At 34.4% G+C, this 20,678-nt stretch overlaps 12 protein-coding genes and 1 non-coding gene across 13 annotated transcripts; 7 read left to right on the top strand and 6 right to left on the bottom strand. All coding sequences in view use genetic code 12, as the record gives it.

Moving 5' to 3' along the window:
* Window positions 1-216: 216 nt before the first annotated feature.
* On the top strand, window positions 217-1,431 carry DEHA2D01606g (DEHA2D01606p; the record flags this gene model as incomplete). Its single annotated transcript, XM_458538.1, has 1 exon — window positions 217-1,431. One exon carries the CDS (start codon window positions 217-219, stop codon window positions 1,429-1,431), a length of 1,215 nt encoding a protein of 404 aa, XP_458538.2.
* A 113-nt stretch (window positions 1,432-1,544) lies between these two features.
* DEHA2D01628g (DEHA2D01628p) lies at window positions 1,545-2,588 on the top strand (the record flags this gene model as incomplete). The annotated part of the gene is made up of 1 exon (XM_458539.1): window positions 1,545-2,588. One exon carries the CDS (start codon window positions 1,545-1,547, stop codon window positions 2,586-2,588), a length of 1,044 nt encoding a protein of 347 aa, XP_458539.2.
* Window positions 2,589-2,728: 140 nt separating this feature from the next.
* DEHA2D01650g (DEHA2D01650p) lies at window positions 2,729-3,838 on the top strand (the record flags this gene model as incomplete). Its single annotated transcript, XM_458540.1, has 1 exon — window positions 2,729-3,838. The coding sequence occupies one exon, from the start codon at window positions 2,729-2,731 to the stop codon at window positions 3,836-3,838; it is 1,110 nt and encodes a 369-aa protein (XP_458540.2).
* Window positions 3,839-4,092: 254 nt separating this feature from the next.
* On the top strand, window positions 4,093-7,218 carry DEHA2D01672g (DEHA2D01672p; the record flags this gene model as incomplete). The annotated part of the gene is made up of 1 exon (XM_458541.1): window positions 4,093-7,218. One exon carries the CDS (start codon window positions 4,093-4,095, stop codon window positions 7,216-7,218), a length of 3,126 nt encoding a protein of 1,041 aa, XP_458541.2.
* An 85-nt stretch (window positions 7,219-7,303) lies between these two features.
* On the bottom strand, window positions 7,304-10,822 carry DEHA2D01694g (DEHA2D01694p; the record flags this gene model as incomplete). Its single annotated transcript, XM_458542.1, has 1 exon — window positions 7,304-10,822. One exon carries the CDS (start codon window positions 10,820-10,822, stop codon window positions 7,304-7,306), a length of 3,519 nt encoding a protein of 1,172 aa, XP_458542.2.
* A 191-nt stretch (window positions 10,823-11,013) lies between these two features.
* Window positions 11,014-13,716, bottom strand: DEHA2D01716g (DEHA2D01716p; the record flags this gene model as incomplete). Its single annotated transcript, XM_458543.1, has 1 exon — window positions 11,014-13,716. One exon carries the CDS (start codon window positions 13,714-13,716, stop codon window positions 11,014-11,016), a length of 2,703 nt encoding a protein of 900 aa, XP_458543.2.
* A 233-nt stretch (window positions 13,717-13,949) lies between these two features.
* Window positions 13,950-14,972, bottom strand: DEHA2D01738g (DEHA2D01738p; the record flags this gene model as incomplete). The annotated part of the gene is made up of 1 exon (XM_458544.1): window positions 13,950-14,972. One exon carries the CDS (start codon window positions 14,970-14,972, stop codon window positions 13,950-13,952), a length of 1,023 nt encoding a protein of 340 aa, XP_458544.2.
* A 127-nt stretch (window positions 14,973-15,099) lies between these two features.
* On the top strand, window positions 15,100-15,828 carry DEHA2D01760g (DEHA2D01760p; the record flags this gene model as incomplete). The annotated part of the gene is made up of 1 exon (XM_458545.1): window positions 15,100-15,828. One exon carries the CDS (start codon window positions 15,100-15,102, stop codon window positions 15,826-15,828), a length of 729 nt encoding a protein of 242 aa, XP_458545.2.
* A 60-nt stretch (window positions 15,829-15,888) lies between these two features.
* Window positions 15,889-16,513, bottom strand: DEHA2D01782g (DEHA2D01782p; the record flags this gene model as incomplete). The annotated part of the gene is made up of 2 exons (XM_458546.1): window positions 15,889-16,449; window positions 16,502-16,513. 2 exons carry the CDS (start codon window positions 16,511-16,513, stop codon window positions 15,889-15,891), a joined length of 573 nt encoding a protein of 190 aa, XP_458546.1.
* Window positions 16,514-16,630: 117 nt separating this feature from the next.
* On the top strand, window positions 16,631-18,922 carry DEHA2D01804g (DEHA2D01804p; the record flags this gene model as incomplete). The annotated part of the gene is made up of 1 exon (XM_458547.1): window positions 16,631-18,922. The coding sequence occupies one exon, from the start codon at window positions 16,631-16,633 to the stop codon at window positions 18,920-18,922; it is 2,292 nt and encodes a 763-aa protein (XP_458547.2).
* Window positions 18,923-19,001: 79 nt separating this feature from the next.
* On the bottom strand, window positions 19,002-19,646 carry DEHA2D01826g (DEHA2D01826p; the record flags this gene model as incomplete). Its single annotated transcript, XM_458548.1, has 1 exon — window positions 19,002-19,646. One exon carries the CDS (start codon window positions 19,644-19,646, stop codon window positions 19,002-19,004), a length of 645 nt encoding a protein of 214 aa, XP_458548.2.
* A 311-nt stretch (window positions 19,647-19,957) lies between these two features.
* DEHA2D01848g (mitochondrial 54S ribosomal protein YmL39) lies at window positions 19,958-20,173 on the top strand (the record flags this gene model as incomplete). The annotated part of the gene is made up of 1 exon (XM_458549.1): window positions 19,958-20,173. One exon carries the CDS (start codon window positions 19,958-19,960, stop codon window positions 20,171-20,173), a length of 216 nt encoding a protein of 71 aa, XP_458549.1.
* A 364-nt stretch (window positions 20,174-20,537) lies between these two features.
* DEHA2D01870r lies at window positions 20,538-20,621 on the bottom strand. Its single transcript has one exon. It is a non-coding gene; the product is annotated as a tRNA-Leu (tRNA).
* Between the last annotated feature and the right edge of the window lie 57 nt (window positions 20,622-20,678).

The following is a 20,678-nucleotide window of genomic DNA, read 5'->3' on the forward strand; positions in this document are numbered from 1 at the left end:
AATAACACACAATATATGCTTATAAGTGCAACTCTCTCTATAGAATATCTAGCTATGATTTAAATCGTCGGGAATAGGACCTACTGTTGATAAGTTAAACGAAAAGGGTGTTTGTTTGATAAGAATTACATAAGCAGAATTTTTTCACGTATCTACAAAATGAATCATAGTAACTACGGAGACAACAAAAGCTGGTAATATATCATTTGTAAATACATGACCTTAATTCAACGACTAAAGGAAGTCATATATCAGTATTTACTGACATTTAGGGAGCCTGAAAGACAGCTTTCCTCGCGGCAAAAATGGGTGCTTGGGTTGATAAATTTGTCTTCTGTGGTTATTTTTTGGGTGCTATCGTCCTTTTTAGTGAATGATTTATTTGAAACAGACATTTATAGAAAGCCATTCTTTATCACATATCTTAACACTGCTTGTTTCAGTTTCTATCTTATTCCGTACATGAAATATAATAATGTCAGTGCATCGGATTTTATCCGGAGATTGAAAGCAGACTACGGCAAGGGATACATGAAACTTGATACGGAGGATAGAGGAGAGTCCAATATCGATTATGGGTCGAACGATGACTTGACAAATTTAGAGACGGAGTATACTTCGAGATTAGAAAGTGCAAAATATGATGATATTGGGTTATACGAGAGCGTAAAGTTATCACTACAATTCATAATGCTTTGGTTTTCGGCGAATTTGGTGACGAATTCTTCGTTGTCATATACTTCGGTTGCGTCCCAGACAATTCTTTCGTCGACGTCGTCGTTTTTCACCTTGATTATCGGGTTTATGTATTCAATAGAAAAAATTAACCAGAATAAGATTGTTGGCATCCTTTTGAGTTTCACAGGGGTTTTAATTATTACCAAAATAGATACATCTTCGAACAACCCATCTGATTCAAATACGGCCATTTTAGCGGGAAATTTACTTGCGTTGCTGGGTGCATTGATATACGGAATTTACACGATTTTGCTTAAATTCAAAATTACGATCAAAAATTCAATAAGAGAAAGAAACCTAGACACTCACCTATTTTTTGGTTTTGTTGGAGTATTCAACACTTTTTTATTATGGCCTATCATAATTATTCTTCATTTTACAGACATTGAAAGGTTCGAATTACCCTCGAATAATAGGACGATAAGCTTGTTATTGACGAATGCACTTATAACATTTATTAGTGATTTTTGTTGGTGTAAAGCAGTATTGTTGACAAGCCCATTAACAGTTACTGTCGGTTTATCAATGACGATTCCATTGGCCATGGTTGGTGATTGGATACTTAAAGGGTTCTCAGTGAACTGGTGGTACTTGTTTGGTGCGTTTATTGTGACAGTTGGGTTCTTGGTTATCAATAAAGACGAAAAGGATGACTTTGTTACTAATCGTGAAACTCATGAAGAAATTCAGTAAAGTATAGATATGTATTTAAATCGATAAAACCCGAGAAATTTTGTGTAATATTAGTCTTTCAAATAGAAAAAAGTTATGCTCTATCTAAATCAGTTCTTTCTTAAGCTAATACAATGATATACAGAGGCTTTATATCGCTTATAGCGGTATTCTCTTTCATCTCTATTGTTTATAGTGATTCATTCAATGCACAAGCTTTGACGAAAAAATCTTTGGAATCTCCCAATTTTATCATTCCAATAACTCAATCAGACTTGTCAGGTTTAGCAGAAGAACGGGACTATTATACATTGTTGGTTTTGACATCCACAGATCCAAAAAATGGATGTGGTACTTGTGAAAATTTGGATCGTGTTATTAGAAGAGTAGCAGAATCTTGGTTTGCTGATTATTCCTTATCAAACTTTTTATTTTTTGTCAATATTGATTTGGCCGATAAGTCAAATGCAAATTTGTTCAATTACCTAGGAATAAATACAATTCCTCACATATGGCTTATTCCTCCAAGCAAGAGTACATCCAACATAAATTATAAGGACGACAATGGATATGGAATACTAAGCGAACCTCATTTAATATTCAAACTTCCAATGACTGGAATCGAGAAGCAAGTCAAAGAATTAACGAAGTTTATATCTCTGACTCTACATAAGACGATTCGTGTCAAACAAGAACAACCATTTGAAAAATTTGTATTGGCTTTCGGGCTTACATTTTCTTTGATTTTGATAATTAAGAAAAGAGGGCCAAAGATTGTCACTAATCTTACGAAGAAAAATATCTACAAAGCCCTTGTGATTATAGCAATAATAGCATTTACATGTGGCTACAATTTTACAGTCATGGAAAAGGTTCCGTTTATTGCCAAAGATGACAATAACAATATCGTTTACATTAATGGAGTATTTCAATATCAATTTGGAATAGAGGTTATTATAATCGGTCTTAACTACTTGGGGTTGGCATCAAGTTTAATCAATCTAATCTACCTAGGTCATTACAAAGTCAATTCTACCAGCACAATTCCAAGTGAACATACGAAAAGTCTTTGCATTTTTATCAATATCTTAATAATCTACGTATTGTCGAGTTGTTTAACCAGTGCATTTATAAGAAAGGAACCTTATTACCCATATCACTTCTCTAGATTATTTTAGTTGATATTAGACTTATGTATGGTAGCTTAAATAGACCAACCTCATTAGTAACACAAAACGCGTAACTCCAGTTTGTAAGTGAAGATGAACATAATATTCAGATCAACAATCCATTTGCTTGTGGTTCTTTAGCCTTAAAAATGTCAGATGTATCATTTATAGCTAAGCGTTCACTGGAATCCAATGAACAGCTAGGTCTGAAAAAGTCAAAGCTTATTACTGACTTTTTTCAACTGAAGTCAATAGACACTACTGGAACTATCAATAAATCAACGTCAATTGAATCTACCAATGATCAGGAAAAGCATACGACAAATATACCAGCATGGAATGAAACTATTAATAAACATGAAAAATATACGATAAGTACCAAGATCGATAAAGATAACTCAAATGTTTCAGACGAAGATAGATACGCTGAGTTCTGTGCCGAACATAATTTCAATAAAGAAGAATGGGTTGACTCTTTGACTACAGAAGAGAAAGACCTCTTAGACCTAGAGATTAAATATTTGCATATTACGTGGTTAGTATTTTTGCACAAAACAATAACCAGACCATACTTTTTAAAATTAAAACAGTTTTTAAAATCACAGTCAGGCAAAACGATTTTCCCTCCAAAAGAACAAATCTATTCATGGTCCCATTATACTCCATTACCTTCTATCAAATGTCTTGTATTGGGCCAAGATCCATATCATAATTTCAACCAAGCGCATGGTCTAGCATTCTCAGTCTTAGAGCCAACTAGACCCCCTCCATCTCTATTGAATATCTACAAAACTTTGAAAATTGATTATCCCGATTTCATTATTCCTGAGTATCAAGTATTGGCCAAACAAGGTAACCCCGGTGGAGGTAATTTGACCAAGTGGGCCAAACAAGGTGTGCTATTATTGAATGCTGTATTAACCGTTGGGTGTCATAAAGCAAATAGCCACGCTCGACAAGGATGGGAAACCTTCACAGAAGAAATTTTGAAAACAGCAATCAACTATTATAACAAAGAGCAATCAAATGGTTTTGTCATTATGGCATGGGGAACTCCAGCGCAGAAAAGAATACTGAATTTCAATTCTTTACTAAATTCAAATAAGTTTCTAGTGTTGAAAACAGTTCATCCGTCACCATTATCTGCTCGAAGAGGCTTTTTTGATCTGAAAGTTTTCAAAAATTGTAATGAATGGTTGAACGAAAATGGTAACAGCAAGATCGATTGGGGCTTAATAGATGGAAACGTAGTTCTTTAGTAGTATGTAGTTTAAAGCACGATATAACAATTAGAAGCAAGTATTACCCGCACGCGTAAGTGGTATAAGTTTTTTGTATATACTTTTCAATATGTTTTTCGGGTTTATATTTTGAATCCTGAATAAGATTACCAGATATCAGATAACCATCGTGCTTAATAGTTTAATAACTATCCCTTTATTTCGAAGCTTTACTAGGTTATTTACAGAAACTCATACAAATTATAGAGTTTCTGCCAGTGAAAGGTTGCAACATGTCAGATCAAGAAGATAAACCAAAACATTTCAGTGATGCTGAAACAAGGGAACAAAGAAAAAAACGATTCTTACTTGATACAGACCCTAAAATTGCCAAGCTCAATGATGTGGACGATTCAACTAAGAGGTTTAAATATTTATTAGGATTGACTGATATTTTCAGATACTTTATAGACTTGAATGCATCCAAGGACACGCAATTCAAGAAAATAATCAAGCAAATAGATAATAATGTCTCGTTTATGGAACCGCCAACCAAGAAGAAGAAGAGAAGAAAGACAGAAAAAGAGGAAGATGCAGAATTGTTGGAGGATGAAGAACATATATATGACGAGGGATCTCAACGGACAATATTAACAGAATCCCCTAGTTTTGTCAAGGAGGGGACGCTAAGAGAATATCAGATTCAAGGATTGAATTGGTTGATATCTCTTTATGAAAATAGATTGAGTGGTATACTAGCAGACGAGATGGGATTAGGAAAAACATTACAGACCATTGCCTTTTTAGGTTATCTAAGATATATCAAGAAAATAGATGGTCCATTCATTATTATTGTGCCAAAATCAACATTGGACAACTGGCGGAGGGAATTTGCGAAGTGGACTCCTGATGTTAACGTAATTGTTTTACAAGGAAATAAGGAGGGCCGTAATGAGGTAATACAGAATAAGCTATTAAATGCTGAATTTGACGTCCTAATAACCTCGTTCGAAATGGTTATTCGTGAGAAAGCACACTTGAAGAAATTTAGATGGGAGTATATTGTGGTAGATGAAGCACATCGTATCAAGAATGAAGATAGTTCGTTATCGCAGATTTTAAGGCTATTTTATTCTAAGAATAGATTATTAATAACGGGTACGCCACTTCAGAATAATCTTCATGAGTTATGGGCGTTACTAAATTTTTTGTTGCCTGATGTATTTGGGGATTCGGAAGTATTTAATGAATGGTTTGAAAACCAGGGTGGTAAAACAGATGAAGATAAAGAAAAGAATCAGGACAAAGTAATTCAACAATTACATAAAGTTTTGAGTCCATTTTTATTGCGTAGGATCAAGGCGGATGTTGAAAAGTCATTGTTACCTAAAATTGAAACTAATATTTATATTGGTATGGCAGATATGCAAATAAAATGGTACAAAAAGTTGTTGGAAAAAGATATCGATGCTGTTAATGGGGTTGTTGGTAAAAGAGAAGGTAAAACTAGATTGTTAAATATTGTAATGCAGTTGAGAAAGTGTTGCAATCATCCATATTTATTTGATGGCGCAGAACCGGGCCCACCATATACAACTGACGAGCATTTGGTTTTCAATGCTGGAAAAATGATTATATTGGATAAGATGCTAAAAAAGTTTAAAAAGGAAGGTTCAAGGGTTTTAATTTTTTCACAAATGTCAAGATTACTAGACATTTTAGAAGATTACTGCTATTTGAGGGATTATTCGTACTGTAGAATAGATGGTTCCACTTCCCATGAGGATAGAATTGAGGCAATTGACCAGTATAACATGCCAGACCTGGACAAGTTTATTTTTCTATTAACTACTAGAGCAGGTGGTTTGGGTATTAATTTGACTAGTGCTGATATAGTTATATTGTATGACTCTGACTGGAACCCACAGGCTGACCTACAAGCTATGGATAGGGCGCATAGAATTGGTCAAAAGAAACAGGTCAAGGTTTATAGGTTTGTCACTGAAAATGCTATTGAAGAGAAAGTCTTAGATAGAGCGGCACAAAAATTGAGATTGGATCAATTAGTCATTCAGCAAGGAAGACAAATAAATGCAAATAACTCTGTTGGTGGTTCGAAGGATGATTTATTAGGAATGATTCAACATGGTGCTAAAAAGGTTTTTGAGTCCCAGCAAAGCTCGACAATGTTAGATGACGATATTGATGCTATCTTGCAAAAAGGTGCAGAAAAGACAGCAAATTTGAATGCCAAGTTTAATAATTTGGGTTTAGATGACTTGCAAAATTTTACCTCCGATTCTTCGACGTACGAATGGAATGGCCAAAATTTTGCCAAGAAGGAGAATCAAGGAGAATTAGAGTTTACTTGGATCAATCCACCTAAGCGTGAGAGAAAAGAGTTAACTTACTCTATTGATAACTATTATAAAGATGTTTTGAAAACAACACCTCTTGCAAATAAAAATAATAATTTGCTGTCAAAATTTAAAGCACCTAAAATATATAATATTCAAGACCATCAATTCTTTCCTAATGGTTTAAAGGAACTACTTGACAGAGAGCAATTAGCTTATAAAAAACAGATAGGTTACCGATTTGCGTTAAATGAGTTTGGTGACAGCGATGAAGAATTCTTAGCAGAGGAATTTAAGAATGAATTACCCAGAGAGGAAAGAAGAAGGTTAGAGCAAGAGAAGGTGAATAATGTTGTGCCATTGACAGAGGAAGAGGTAGAATTGAAGAATAAACTATTAGCTGAAAGCTTTCATAATTGGACTAGGCGAGATTTCACAAATTTCATTCACGGGTCTTCCAAGTTTGGTAGAAATGATTACTCAAGTATCGCAAAGGCAATGGGTAATAAAGATGAAGATGATGTAGAGCGTTATCTGAGAAAATTTTGGGAATCTTATTCCTTAATTGAAGGTTACGATAAGTATGTATCTCAAATTGAAAGTAGCGAGAAAAAGATCGCCAAATTATTGAACCAACAGAAGCTTTTAAGTATCAAGATGGAATCATTGAAAGATCCTTTGGAGGAATTAAAAATTCAATACCCTCCAAATAATTCCAAGAGAGTTTACTCTAAGCATGAAGATAGATTTATATTGCATTGTGTTCACAAATATGGCCTATTTAGTGAACACTTATTGGAAAAAATAAAGGAAGAGATAGCCATCAATGATTCATTCAAGTTTGATTGGTATATGTTGTCTAGGACACCACAGGAATTAGGAAGACGTGTTAATACGTTATTATTGGCGATCACGAGAGAACTAGAAGGACCGCCTGCTATAAAAAAGAAAATTAAGGGTAGTTCAAATGCTAGTAGCCGCCCTGGTTCTATCGAGCCCACGGCAATTAGTGATAACAATTCTAATAATTTAAATTTAGGTACCAAGAAGAGAAAAATATGACGGTTTATAATCTAGATATATATTAACTGCTTTTTAACGAATATTTATACGATTATTTCAAGAAATACATAATGTAATGATAGTATTAAACATATTCCTCGCAAATATTTTCTTGTACCGTAGAAATATAATATGGTACTTTATTTGCAGTCCAACTAACAGAAAGGTAGTTACTCATCTCATGCCTTTCAACTTTCAAATAATCAAATATTGTTTTATCACTTGAAGCCTTATATCTTGGTCTAATAAAATTTCTTAAACTTATAATCTTCGTGCCTGGTTTTAAACCATACAACATTTTTCCTACAGCAGTATTCAAATTAACATCAAAGAGATAGTTATTGACAAGAAGTACATCACATTCAATTACTGCTTGACGAACAATATCATTCTCAACAAAACTTTGCAGGAGCGCAAAATTCAATGGTAATTTTTTTAACCCCAACAACGCCAAATGCTTATTAAGTAGCATGGTCTGTAATTCAGTCAATTTAGAAGCATGTTCCATTATTTCGCAACCACCACTAAGATGTACTCCGAATTCCAAAGCTGCTTGAAAAGTAGTATTTCCTACTCCTGAACCTAAATCGTAGAATTTGTGCTGTGGTTGCAAATTAACTTTAGTTAGGACTTCACTAGTAAACGAAGGCAATAATTCACCATAGACCTCAGCCGTAAAAGCTTTATAGGACCTAAGCTTCCTTGATTCTGTAGATACAATCCTCGAATATATACGCAAAAGAATTTGTTGTACGCAAAATCTAGATACACTAGTCTTTTCTTTGAGATGACGAAAGAAATTCAGTTCGTAGTTTTCAGGCTTCACGGCATTGACAACCATCTTATTTCTAGTATTAAGCCTGACCGGGGTACAAGGTATAGAACCTTTATTATTATTGTTTCTGAAATCGCTTTCTATTGGTGGTTCATTTTCCTTATTATCCTCTTCTGAAGATATAGGAGGTGTAAGGCGGTTTGATGAATCGTGTGTGAAACAACGCTTCATAGATTTTATCAAATCGAATGAAGGACTTGATGGTTCAATAGGGTCATTATCAGATATTGGATTCTCTTCAGTCGATAGCTGGATTTCTGAATAGAAAATATCCAATCTAATGTCTTCATCTGAGGGTATTTTAATCTCATTAGGCAGCAAATAGGCCCTAATTTCTTCATTGATATCATGAGAACCTATATCAACATCATTAGGTGTTAATTCAACCATTAAACGGTTCCATTTATCTATAACAAACATAAACCTAACGAAATCATTTTCCTCAATAGAAATATCGATTTCTTTATTATACTCACTTAAAATAATTTTCTTCAATTTTGAAGAATGAGAAAAGAACAATGAGTAATGAAGTTGAAACAACTTCTTAATCTCATTTATGGGGTCCAACTCATTAGATTTAGGCTCTGCTAGAATAAACAACTCACTATGTTGAGGATAAAGCAAAAATCGTATTCTTATTTTGTTCATAGGGTTGAGTATCATCCTATTCGTATTTCTATCCACGATAGTTAACAGTGGAAATGAAATTGGCATGTCACGATAATTCTTACAATGCTGTGAAATAATATCCGCTGCTATGGTATCAGTAAGAGATATTTCGCTACAATTTTGAACCATAATATTGGTATCTTCTCTAAATGATAACTTAGGCGGCCGAGGTTGAGTTTCATAGACTTCATTCACATATAGTTGCCGTCCATATAAAGGGACCAATGTATCTGTAGAAATATCTTCTGGGTCATAAGGGCTTCTTTTCTCCTCATTTTCGATTTTATTGAGCTTCTTTTTTAAAGATATTTCAACATCAGAAACAATCAGACTATCGGAAGCATCAAGTTTAGCTTCCTTTAAGTTTTCAGACTTGAAAGATTTCTGTTCTTTGACCTTGTCAGGCTCAACGTCGCATTTCATTAATTTTTTAGTTTCTTGTATTCTGTTTGTTTCATTAAGATTTTGACTTTTTGGCTTTTTAAGTTTCGTCTCCAACTTGATCTGCATTAGTCTCTCACGCTTTCTCTTTTGACCTTCTTTGAGTACACACCTATTACCGGTAACACTTTGAAAGTATGCCGATTCCTCCTTTAAGACTTCAACCATAGACGTTGGTTTTTTTGATTTTCTTTTCTTCTGTTCATTATTTTTACCTTTCAATTTATGATCTGAGATCATGTTTTCGACTCCTTTATCATGTGGAATTACTTTCGCTTCCGTTACTTCTTCGTTTTCTAAATGCAATTTACTAGGCTGCATTATATCACTAGCTTTATCTTTAGGTTTATCTAATTTAGATGCATAACGAGAGTTTCTTCTACGACTCAAATTACCAAAATTGTCTGAGCTATACCATTTAGCCATGTATAATAATTCATCAACTTGACTTGTAAATACTGATCTCCTTCGATTTGGTTCTACGCTATTTATCTTTGTTTCGATAGATAATTGGCTTCTGAACGGCAACTCATCAATGATTGATTTTAATTTTGCATTCTCCTGGAGAGCTTTCTTCAAGAAATTCATTTCTGCAAGTGTATATTCTCCGGCTTCATCGAAACCCATCTCCTTAGCAATAAGTTTCAAATATTTCATAGAAATACCAGGAAACAGTGATCTAAGCTGTTTTCCTGTAAGATCATTTACAAGTAAATACTTTAAGCGTGTCAAATCTATGGAGTCCTTTATTTGCTTGAGTTCATTTTGAATAAGACTCTCGAACTCGTCTAATCTTCTTTTTGCCATATCTCTATGCTGTGATAACTCATTCAATTTTAATAGTCTTTTTTTGCATGTTTCTTTATTTTTGAGAGGAAACTGATCTAAAACAATCTCAATTGGGTCATTTTCAGTCATTGTTTGTTCAAATAATACAGATTCGACGTGGCTGAAATTTGAATGAATCCTCATTTCGTTAGTAAGATCCTTGATTTCTTCAATGTTTTTATTAGGAAGCTCTTTTTGCAATTTTGTCTTAGTAAGGTCATAATCTATCAAAGAAATTAGAGAGGCTATCTCTGGCTTTGTCCACTTAGAATGATCCACTCCATTCAACCTTCGTACCATATTTTTGTAGTGTTGGAATTTCTTGTTTAAATTAGAAACATTTCGGCAAGGAAATTTATGTTTATGACGCCTTATGGCGGAATTTGAATCATTCAATATTATTCCAGCTAATAAATATATTTCATTTTTTGTCCAATCGAGAACAGGTTGTAGGTCATGGATTTTCCTTATAATCAATGCAAGTGACTTGTTAGGAAATGCAGAAGTTAATGCTTCTGATGTGAGATCAGTCTTTATATGTTCTGTAAGTAAACTACTCTCTTCGTCTGTCCAATTGCAAAACGAAATTGGATGTGAAACAGCGAGCGAGTTGGACACGTCGACACAACTACTATCTGATCTTGGATCTGAAGAATCGGAATTACTATCAGGTGTATATATTCCTGTGTCCATTAAGTTCCGTCTGGCGTCACTTTTGTCCAGATGGGTTTTACAACCTAGCGGTAACATTTCCATACTCGAACATTCTGAAGAGTCCAGACATATTGGAGTTATATTGTACGTTGTATTATGGTGAGCAATATTCTCCATTTCTATGTACAGTTTTGGAGGCTTCCGGTAACCGTATCAAATTAACTTTTATCTTCTATAAAATCTAGGTTGTTATGATTTCTATTATTGTTACGCTTTTTTGAGATCAGAAAACGACAATGTCTCGCGTAACCATAAAACATGCTGCATTTTGTTTATAAATACATACTATATTTACATTATATAAATAATTAGAGCTTGCTAGCTCTAATACCGTTAAGTCTAAATTTCAAGTCCTTTAATAGTTTACTATCGGGTTTCCAATTTTCAAACAGTTCATACAATTCGCTAATTTCGTCGTAACCATTTTTACCCATATCATCACCATTATCTACCGTTAATAACTTATTGTTATTCGGCCAATTCTTTTCAATATTAAAAATCAAGCCTCGCAAGCACCAAGGCAATATGAAAGGATTAGTACCTATCTTGCCAACATTATATTCCTTAATATACACGTGATTGGTAATTGGTACTTTCACAACCTCTTCTACCTCATCAACATGATCGATTGGGCCGTAAGTCCCAACACCGCTTGTCACTAAACTGGTTTTCGAACTTATCTTATTCAATTCAAAAGGGTATGGAAAATCCTTTGTTAATAATGTAGACGACAGGGTTGGAGGAATGACAACATCGTCAGTATCCAAAACAAATTTTATGCCTAGATCGTAAACTTTACCGTCATTATATATCTTAGAATGGCCACCTCCGGTCAACGGACCTGCCAATACAGTACTTAGCTCTTTTAGAACATTGTTGTCAAAATAACCCAAGTTCTGTAATTGACAACATAAAGAGACCAATTTTTGAACAAAGAGCGGTGTTTGCGATGAATGATCGATGTAACAAGCTCTATAAATATTGGGATGAAATATATGAGATGCTAATGCAGAATATAAAGGCACCAACTGGTCATTTATGGATCCAATAAAGCAAATCTTAACATTTGCGTTTATGATTATTTGAGTGGATTCCTTATAAACCAAAGATTGTTTGCTGGTAAATTTAGTTAACTCAAATAATTCTGTCATTGATTCATGTTCAATCGCCGAATAAGCTTTCATAAAGAACGACTTATCAACGCCGTAAAATGGACCATTATTGATACCTGCCATACCTAAAATGCCAATCCTTTTCTTAATTGGATCCTTTAAAATACCCATTTTAATAAGCTTCGCCAAAAGAATAATCGATACGACGCACCCTTGAGAATGTGATGCAACAAATATAAAATCAGCTTCGTTTAATTCTTTTTGCCATGAAGTTAAAATTTCTGTGAAGAATTCCACCCTATCAAATATTTTACCTTCCTTTTCGAGAGCAATTTTCTGGATACTAACATTGCAAGATTCATCTTCTGTAATTAGGCCATTTTCAATACAATATCGAATAAGCGCCTTTTCAGCCTCATTTGCAAACTTTAAAGAAGTACCTTTTGGAGCACCAATAAGAGGTCTAATCATCTTAGTCGGGAAAAATCCATGAACACCAATAATCAAAATCTTCTTAATTTTATGCAAAGGACCGGATTTATGTGTTACTATATCTGATGAACTAATGTTCAATTTAGAATTCTTTGCAGGACGGGGTTTGTGATTGATCAATAAATTACCCATTGGATCATTAGTAATGGAAATTGAATTTGGATCATTCGAACCATCATCTGGTTGATTATCTCCCAGAGTAGTACGTTCAGTGGACTCTTCATTTGATAGCCTTGTGTAAAATTTATCGTAATTAGGTAAACAAGCTCTCTTGGCAGGCGGTAATTTAGCCAACGATCTACCATATAACCTGTATGCCTTTTCGTAAATTAAGTCAAATTCCTTTTCCATTCGTTCATTACTATTTGTAGTTGAATTATCACTACCCTTATCGCTTTCGTTTTCAACCACATTTGTTAGGGACTGAGTATTGAAACCCAATTTAGTTGATAATTGGTAAATAAATTGCCTCCAGTTCGTCACATCGGCTTTGGAACTAGGGGTAGTTCCTTGATTCATAGTAGATGAATTGCCAAATAAAGTAGTGGCTAACGAATTAGAAGAAGAATTTTGGGGAGGTAAACACAGGCGCCAATCTGGAACAATGACATTTTCCTTAAGGTTTTCATTCTTGTGGGTGTTAATCTTACTAAACTGTTTAGCATTATCATGAGGCTTATACAAAACAGCATCATCTTCTCCACTCTGTTCAGATAATGGTGGTGTACCCTCTTCCTTATCATTTGTCTTATCGTTTGCTTTATCTATTTTAGTAGCCTTTTGTTCATTGCTATCAGATATATCCTCTTTGTTTGGGAGCGAAGGGGTTGATTGAAGAATTCTGTTGGTGTTGCTTATTTTCTTATCTTTTTCCTTTTTATCCTTATTATTGTTATTTGTGTCGTTGTCACCAGCACTATGACTTCCATTGTTCCAGAAAGTCCAAGAAGAAGAAGGTTTCTTTCTATTATCGTTTGAAATTTGCTCGTCAATTTCATCACCATTATCATCTGGAAGATAGTCATCATTTTCTCTATCATCTATTTCATTGTCTTGGTGCTCAGCATCATTATTTTCTTCCAGATGTTGTTCATTATTATCATCATTATCTAAATGGTGTTCAACATTGTCCACTTTGCTCTTTGAAGACCAATTAAGCCAGTTATTGGCATTATTTACTAAAGATGATGAAGAGGCCTTAGGCTTTATTGCCTTCGCTGAATCCCGATCCTTCTTTGATTCCAGGTCTCGCTTCTTTAGATCATCATTCGTTAACTTTGTTGCAGAGTTAGAAGAAGGTACATCCTCTCTCTCATTATTGGTGTTGTAATCGGCTGTATTCGATTGGTTGTTGGGTCCCCATAGCTGTAGCCAGCCACTAGAGTTGATGTTTGGTGTACGTGACATCTCTTGATTATATTATCGAATCACTCGTTTTACTCTTAATATATAATAGTTCAACGATTGGTGCCCTCTTACGATGTGATATATGTAGTTAATTATTGCAGGTTATAAAATTCAATAAAAAAGTAAAAAGCTAATTAATTAATAGGAACTATTGTTCTATGTATTCATGTGCGCAACTTTATATGGGGAAATTTCATATGAAGTATTCCATTTCATTATCTACTAGTATATGGCTAAGTAAATAGCTTACGGTACTCATTCAACGAGTCTACTGAGATAGCAGCACCTCCACAGCCTATAAATATAATGATTTCTTCGTCGGATAAGTTGCCAAAGCATTTCAAATACAGAGTGTTATCAAAGGCCATTGAAATGGTAGCACCACATGCCGGCTCGACCAATGTCCCGAAATGATCATAGAAGTCAATTGAACCTTTTACTGCTTCGAGATCGTCAATCATCTGGACGTGTGTCCTATGCTTATTGTAATTAGCCAAGGATTGGGCCGAAATATAAGGAGATGCCAAACATGACACCAAAGTATTAATTGATTTTAAGGTGACTACTTTTCCAGCTTTAAGAGCTTCTGAGAAAGTTGGAGTTTGAAATGTTTCGACAGCAAGTATAGGAACATCTTTAAATTGTGCATTTCTCAGTAATCCAGCTACTACACCATTATATAGACCACCCCCGCCTACACTGCAAACAATCCCTCTAACCTTACCACATTCTTCTGGTGATAGTTGATTTTGATTTACAATCTCGTCAATTATTGTACCATGGCCTTCCCAAAGTAACGGATCATCAAATGGTGGACAATAAACAGGATATACTGACGCATCTACACTCTTCATTACTATTTCTCTCAAGTATGAGTCGGCTTCACCCCAATGGGCACCATGGACTTGTACTTTAGCACCCAATTTTTCCAACTTTTCAACAACCCCACTGTGAGCTGTAGTTGGTAAAACCACTGTACAAGATAAATTGTAATGTCTACTGGTGTACGCAGCAGCTAAACCAGCATTACCCCCGGACGATGCAAATGTCTCTACATTTTCCTTCTTTAGTTCATGAGCTCTTTCAATCGATTTGGCCACTAAATGGCCCATACCTCTCAATTTAAAGCTACCTGATGGCTGTTCATATTCATTCTTAATGAAAATCCGGCATGGTGGTTTATTAGGTAATTTATCAGTAACCTCAATTAATGATGTATCGATAGATGGCTCTCCTTTGGCTAGCTGTGATATCATTTTTAATCAATATTGATTAATTATTCTAATATCAAAACATCCCTTTTTTTACATCTATAACAGTTGATACGCACCAAAAAAAGATTTTAGCTGATTCTGCAATAGAACTAATGATATAAGTGATTATATGTCAAGGAGAAAAGGTAAAGCACATGGAGTATCCATATCAGAAGAGTTTCTGCGATTAGATCCAGAAATCGAAGATGAAATATTAGAGGCATACAGTTCTATAACTCTGGAAAGTCAAGATTTCTTCCTACATCAGTTACCTAATTATTTACGTCAATTGCAAATACCAACATGTTTCACCAATGACATAACGCAGTGTGTGGACTATTACTACGAGTATATGCATAATGAAGGTGGTGACTTCAAGTTAAATGAGTCAAACTATAAACAAGCGATAACCTTCCAGTTGATTCTAGCGTATACAATCACTGCTTCAACAAATGACATAAATGAAGTAAACATTATTGACATAGTAGATATTGATAAACTTATTAGAAACGCTAACAAGTTAGTCAAATTTAGAAATGCATATACTCATATTTATGGAAGTTGGAAATTATTCGTGGATGCTGCAACGACTTTAACAGATAGCAGCGAATTGACTGTTACCAACTACCAGTTGACATTGCCGGATTTGAAGAAGATTAAATCATTTTTGAATTTAGATGAAACAAGCAACGGAAATGTCTCATTAGGTGACTCATTCCTTATTGATATGTTGAGTTGTTGCACAACTACTCAACATGGTGACATTATTAACTATGATTACAACAAGCCAAAGAAAGGATCGTACATCACTATCAAAGATTTCGCTGAAATTCTTGGAAACCTAGGTGAGTTGGATTAGATGTTTTTTTATTTAGGTATGAACTTATGTTTGATTAATGTACAATGGGACTATTTACAATTATTGCTCTACAAATGGATTGAAATGTATTTCGACATGCTTTATCCAACTCTCCTTCTTCCATATTCCACGAGGCTTTCCGCTTTTCTTCGTTTTATCTTGATTGTTCAAGCTCTCGTCGCTTTCTAGCGTTTCGATTGCCTCATAACCGTCTATGACCATACCAATTGCAGTATATTTTGAACTATCTCCTAATATATTTTGATGCTCATTTGACAAAGATATGAAGAACTGCGACCCCAAACCGTCCTCATTTCCAGCATTATTGACAGTTAACAATGTGCCTCTCTTGATTTGATTCCAGCCACGAGCATTAGAATATTGGAATTCCTTAGATATATATCCATTTGTCGTGTTGATCTTAGTATCAGCAGGTTCCGATTCTTTCCCTGATTGTGATGGATCTCCTGTCTGTATTATGAAATTTGGCACATATCGTAATATTCTGTTATCTTCGTATGTTCCATTTGCACAATGCCTTAAAAAATTCTCCACATGTTTGCATTGTGCAATACTCGACAATCTTAATTCAAATTTTAGCGGACCAGTCTTGGTATGAAACTATTATTTGGTTAGTACTCTAATATTTTACGTAATATACGGTGACACTTACAGTTACTGACATTTTTCTATCCCCGTACTAAATTCATTTTCGAAGAAGCATAATATTTTTTTTATCGCGAATAAAATTTGAGTACTTCGAACAGATAATAAACGACTCAGTATCAATGAAACTGTTCATATGATGAATATACCATATGAACAACCTCATTTACTATTTCCATTGGCCGCTTATATTCAATCTCAGTATGAACTCATAGATCAATTCGTTCCCGAGCTAGCTAGTTGTGAGAAAAAAGTGGTTCATCTCACTAACGTTAAACAATTCGAAGATTTACTATACCATTTAGAATCCACATTCCTCGCTAATGATGAAAAGGGCGGAGAATCGTACCTTAAGATTCCATCTATCGACATATTTCGGATTTTAATAACTCTTGCGTCTAGATGCCTGTCTACGAATTTTACTCATGGGTCTGCTTCTATAGATGGTTTGATTGCAAATAGCGAATATATTAAAAACTTGAATGAAGAATATGAAAATTGTATATACAAATCTCCTATCAGAGATAGATGCATAACGATCATGAGAAGTTACATGAATTTACTAAGTGCTTCTAAATCACCCATTACAGTTGACATGGTTTATAACCTATTTTTGGCCGCATTGAAAGATTTCATAATTCAGCCAAAATTTTTTCATATCAGGGGCACACTTCCTAAGGACAAATATTTAGGGTCAAATAGAAATCCTGCCAGGCGTCAAGAAACAAATATAGAGCAAAGCCATGATATTATAAGTGATTCAGAAGAAGAACCTCCGTCGTTAGTAAGCAATACCTCTAAGGATATTGCAAATGAAGTCAAAAAGTTCCAACCCTACAACATATCCCCTTTGAGGAAGAATACTGGTGTTTTTTCCAGTGATAACCATAAGATATCAGGTTTAAATGACTCAGCTGTATTATTTCAAACCATGCCTCATTTGGACAGTGAATCAGAACTAACGTCTGGTTCAGATGGCGAGTTGATCTCAAAGAAACGCAAAGTTCGCTCTAACGTGAGAGATAAAGATTCAGCATTAAGCAATATTCGTGTTTTTGGAGATTATCTAATTTCCAGGCAATTGAACCCAATAATCAATTCTCCATATAACTTGTGGAAATTGATGCAGTGGACATTTCATTGTGCAAATTTTTCCACTATGTATCAGAAACAATTACTCGATTCAAATAGCACTAATTGTCATCTTATTTTTGAGACGTACGCTAAACTTCTCCGGTTGATATTTGACTTCCTTTCATTTAATTTTACCTATCACTTGATTACCGATAAAAATTCAAGAAGGTTATTGAACATTGAAATCGATAATAAAAATGAACATATTGATCCAGTTTGCATTTTCTTTCAACGAGATCGAATTTCCAGGAAAGAAATAATAAACATATTAGAGAACGACAGAAATATTCTTCTTCTGAATCTTATGACCCAGTTAGGTCCATCTCGAGTGGATTGGTATGATAGGGTAATAGAATATGCATTTACTGGATTAAACAAAGATAAACCAAAGTCTGAAAGTAGCTATCAACCACAACCTTGTTATGAACGGGAGAAGTTATTAATAAGACATGACAATTTAAAAAAAAAGGTAGATAAGAATTATGCAGTCCAATATGATGATAATCTTGATTCAATGAAGTTACGTTATGGAATAATAATAATTGTATATTATAGGTCGCTATTCTTTTCCGACGGGAGTTTCATAAATGGTTCAAAGGTTGATGATTCCTCAGCTTCACAATTATCTCCTGAAATTTTGTTGCAACAACTTAGTTGCAAACTTATTACCCTTGATTATCTGTACCTTAAACAGTTTTATCTTGCTTACTATATGGAAATTGCGGAGGATAAGTTCATAAGTAAAATTCACCAATATCGGATGATGCTTGAGTTGACAAAGATGGTATTAATATCTCTCACTGGGATTCTGGAAATCGACAATTATTTATCTGAAAAGGAAATGTTAAGCACTCACTGTAATTCTTCGCAGAGTTTCATAGATTTAATTGTTGACCAAAGGCTTTATCAAGTTCTAGTTGAAGATGAAACATATCCTCATTGGCAGGACTTTGAGGCAGCATGGTGTAAAATGAATTATTTACTAGGCTGGCTTCTTGAATCGTCCTTGTCTCATTTACAAAATAATTCAACTGAGTCGAGTAACTATAATGAATTTGTGGACTACATTTATAAGAGGGTTGAAAAAGCAGATCGCATGAAAATCAAATGGTTTAATAAATTCATCTTAAATCACTGCGAAGATAACACCAAATCCGACAATAGTCATGTAGAATATCACTTTTACCTATCGGATGACGAAGCTCTTGAACTCCTTGTTAATGAGAAAACTGATACTAATTGGGTTAAGCTCAAAGACATAGTACAATTGAAGTTTTCAGGTATACGACATTAATGAATAATTGACTTTTAATTCTTACTGTATATAATTTAGCTATTTAATAGATCACTATGCTGTAAATATAAAACAAGTATTAAATGATATGTTTAACCTTGAAATAATGTCTCAAGTATTGAACTTGCCAAGCACCTAAACCAACGAGAGATGTAATGACTAAAATAGAGAACCATTTTACTCTCGAGTTAGTTGACTCATTGGTATCTCTCATTCTTTCTTCTCTAGCTTTCAAATATTGTAATTCTCCACTAATTTCGTAAGTCGTTTCTTCGATTCTACGCAAATCAACCTCAACTGGCTTCAACTTTTCAGCAGCTTGTACTGCGTTCCAGTCTCTTGCAGCAGCTCCACTTTCAACGTCTAATTCGATCTCCCTAACAAAGTTGGTGTTCTTGGACCATTTTCTTTCCAATTGGTTGGTGAAACAAATATCAAAAGCAGCACTATTGTGACTAGTGAACCCAATTTTAACAGAACCAGCAATATCATTCTTACGACGGTATTCGTTACCTAACAGGTCTACTATTCTCAAGTCGAGTCTTTGGCCATCTCCGGAATTACCATTCGTCTTAATATTGACGACAACCATTTGTTCCTCTTGAACAAAATCACGAATACAAAATGGATCTGGGTTCGTGGTTGCTGGAATGGCCAATTGCAAAGCAGAAACCAACGAAATGAAAGTCGATATAATGAACAACAAAGTAGAAATTGACCTCATTTTTCTAAGAATTGTTATGATACTCTGTTTGTATTCCGTTAACCTTAGCTTGAACTTAGTTGTGGTTATTTAATTCAACTCGGTGATTGTTAGCGTGTCAAGTTTTCCATATAAATGTCGTACAAATCAACCGCGTCGAACGACATTGATAAATCTGTATATATGACATATATTTTCATATATTTCCCAATTAGGAAGTCTAGTGATATTCAATAAATTTTCATTTTTCGTCGTGAATATATAACCTTCAAAAGATTGAAATAATAGTATCTACTTCAAGTACTATAAATATAATTTAAAAATAATCAAAAATGTCAAAGGCAAAGACAACTCACACTATGGTGAAACTCGTTTCCGCTGCTAAAACCGGGTACGAAAAGTGGTTCAATATTCCAAGACATACTCAAAAATTGAACTTAATATTATATGATCCAGTCGCCAAAAGACATTGTCTTTTCCAAGAAGACAAGAAAAGAAGAGTTCCGGAGGTTATACCTAAAGATTATAATAGAAGCCATCGTACCTAAATGTTGAAGTCTCATCTACAATCAATCTGAACTTTACTGAAGTAGTTCGAATCGCATATAAATTGGTATTAATAGTATTAATATCCGTGGTCCGTCTAAGTATAGATGTTAACGACTAAAATGGCGTGTTCCACATTGAGATGAATTTGTATAACTCTCTCATTACTTGTATATATTAGAATTCATTGGTGTATCAATCACCACATCAAATAATATTACGCATTGTGTATGAAGATGATAAGTTTTAGTAGAAAGCTTTAGAGTACTTATTCTAGCATCGCCATTTAGAATATTGTAAATGTGCTGTCTTTCGAAATAGAAGACTTGTACTTAGAGTATCATTTAAACATTCAAAAAAAAATAATGAAGGATGCGAGGTTCGAACTCGCGCGGACAACTGTCCAGCAGATCTTAAGTCTGCCGCCTTAGACCACTCGGCCAACCCTCCATTTTACATTTAATTTTGATCTGTGAATTATAAGGCCTGTGTAATTGATGGAAAGTT

This window comes from Debaryomyces hansenii, assembly GCF_000006445.2.
Source record: "Debaryomyces hansenii CBS767 chromosome A complete sequence".
In the NCBI taxonomy this organism is placed as follows: Eukaryota; Fungi; Ascomycota; class Pichiomycetes; order Serinales; family Debaryomycetaceae; genus Debaryomyces; species Debaryomyces hansenii.